We start from the raw sequence: 2,500 nt of genomic DNA, 5'->3' as shown, positions 1-2,500 counted from the left end.
CAAATATCTCGTCTTGACTTATCTTCTTAGACTTATTACTTAGGCCAAACAGGGTATAAACTCTGAAAAGGTCCCAAAGACTGAAATATGACTAACAAGTAAGAATTAACAATATAATCTTGTGATTTTTATCTTAAATGCAGACTACAAAAAGAAAGAAATGAGACTTTCCTAATTAACTAAAGATAAATGTATATGATTTAGTCCTTCACCTAACTCAAAAAACACAACTTTCTATACAGACAAAATCGATATGAACACTACTACTGTAAGTCAATGTAGAAAATAAAATAATTGCTGCAACTTAGATTACATGTTCCATTCATATGGAATCACTCATGATTAATTTAATTAACAAAGAATAAACAAAACCAAAAAGTATGCAACACAATAAGTGGTCAAACTTTCTCTAATTGAGCATAAGCAGGCAATAGATTTTTGCCAATTCACTATTTGCACTATACCATGATATTGTGTGTAAATCTATGAGATCACTTTATTTGGAAAAATCCTTTTCTAAATCGTTTTTCTTTGGGGAAAGTATCTGATTTCCACACACTTTATCCGCCTATTCATGGCGAAATCTCAATAATTGGGTAAAGGTCGGCATGTTTTTCACTCTTGAAAAAGGGGGGGAGGAGTCGCGTCTTGGGTTTTGGAGTGGAGGAGGTATGGCCTGGAGGACGATTCCCACTTTGGCAGTGGAGATCTGGCAGGAGAGAATCATTTGGCAGGGTTAATATAGCTTCTGGCTGCAGGGTCCCAGAAGGCAGACAGCACCTGGGTTCTGGTTGATTCCGCGGTACGGTTGTGGAGTTGGGATCCTCCACAGCACTTACCATCATCACTCCATCTTTATCGCATGGAAACAAACCATCAAACTTCAAGCGAGAATTCTCTACCAGCTGTGCAAGGAACGTGACAAACTGTCCCTCGCTCACATGACATTTCATCATGTGCATCACGTGTAAATCGCCGTAGCCGAAGATGCAGCGTACCTTCTTTTTAATTTTCCTGATCCTTTTGGATGATGTGAATGTAAACAGAAAGACTCTATTGAATGGAGGCAATGAAATAAATAACAACACAACCACAGATAAAGATGCAAGAAACATCAGAAATGCCAACAACACCCAAAGTACCACAAACACTTTTTCATAAAGTTCCATCAGCAACAAGTGGCAATGCAGTACATCGACTCTTGCATTGTTGATCAAGTTGTATTCGTCAATGGAGCAGAAAGCAAATGGAGGAAACACCTGGTACAAGTTGTCAGAGAAGTTCCTGGGATTGCGGTGAAATGGATACGAGTTGTATACCAGTCCAATAAAGTTCTCCTGGAAAGATACAGAGAACGCATGATGTCTAAGAGTATCTTTATCTTCAGAAGCTTATTTTCTTACAATGGAAAAATAATTATAAATAATTATAAATAATTAAAAATAATTAAAAATAATTAAAAATAGTAAATAGCACTGAAACAATTCAAAACTTCATTTCATGAGTTCAGAATAAAAGTGTAACAAAATAACCCATCACTTTGCTTACCTGCATAAAGAAATCAAGGTATATAAAAGAAGCAATATCAATGACCAGTGCAATAACATGACACATGACAAATCTGGTGTAGAGAGAGCCATGCACATAGAAATGGTTTTCAAAGTAAGTTACCATCTTCTTTACTCCAGTTTCAAAGGCAGAGTCATCATATCTGTAATTGAAAACAACATGCAAACATTCCCAAGGACAGGCTTACTGATACAATATGAACACAAAGTTGGAGTAAAAGAAAGATAAGTCAAAATAGGGGGAAAAATAGACTTGAAATGGAATCAAATGACAGCAAAAATTAAAAGGAATTGACAATATACAAGGTACATCACCTATCAACCATTTTTGTGAGATATTGTTGCCTTGCCATCTTGCCTTGTATAGTTGCAACCCATTTTCATTAACCAATGAATTGCGAGACACAACTTTCAGTGTTTGTGCGCGAGCTGCAGCTCAGGCTTTGCTGACTTCCTACATCTCACACAAGTTCCCACATGAGCTAATCTTGTGGTGTGTAGTGGAACATCTTATCTCTTTATTATGCTATAAATCCTAACCTCAGCATGCCACTATAATGAACAGAGACTAACATAATATCTTCTATTAATTATATTTTTTGAGATTTTATAGATAAATAAACAGGGCAAGACCAATAGTACCTTGTCCAAACATCACCTTGATGTGTATCCCTTAGGACAACATATTTTATTATTTCTGAATTTGACAATCAGCCCATTCTCTGAATGCCCTGTCTGTGTAGGTTACTTCTGGGATATTACTTTGTCAGTGTGCCTTTAGAAAGCCTGAACCCTTCCTTTTCGTGGTCAATCCATAGGCTTTCCTCACAGCCTTACCATGAATACACTTCACATCTTTAGACTAGACTTTCTCATATACCTCACTGTCCACCTGCTTCATCTTATTTACCATTTACTGCACAACATGCACT

The 2,500-nt window shown here is 36.7% G+C and overlaps 1 protein-coding gene across 1 annotated transcript in view; it reads right to left on the bottom strand.

Moving 5' to 3' along the window:
* LOC122267935 (uncharacterized) overlaps nucleotides 1–2,500 on the bottom strand; it is a 12,264-nt gene that overhangs the window by 171 nt on the left and 9,593 nt on the right. The window contains exons 6-7 of the mRNA XM_043038138.2: nucleotides 1,549–1,711; nucleotides 1–1,337 (exon numbers count right to left, since the gene is read on the bottom strand). The exon at nucleotides 1–1,337 is cut by the window's left edge and continues 171 nt beyond it. Of these exons, the coding sequence (XP_042894072.2) occupies nucleotides 573–1,337; nucleotides 1,549–1,711 (928 nt within the window). The 3' untranslated portion in view covers nucleotides 1–572. The remainder of the gene's footprint in view (nucleotides 1,338–1,548; nucleotides 1,712–2,500) is intronic.

The sequence above is a fragment of the Penaeus japonicus genome, unplaced genomic scaffold (assembly GCF_977035675.1).
Source record: "Penaeus japonicus unplaced genomic scaffold, GWHDUDI00000001_assembly GWHDUDI00000016, whole genome shotgun sequence".
Lineage (NCBI taxonomy): Eukaryota > Metazoa > Arthropoda > Malacostraca > Decapoda > Penaeidae > Penaeus > Penaeus japonicus.
This window is presented reverse-complemented; position numbering and strand designations above follow the sequence as displayed.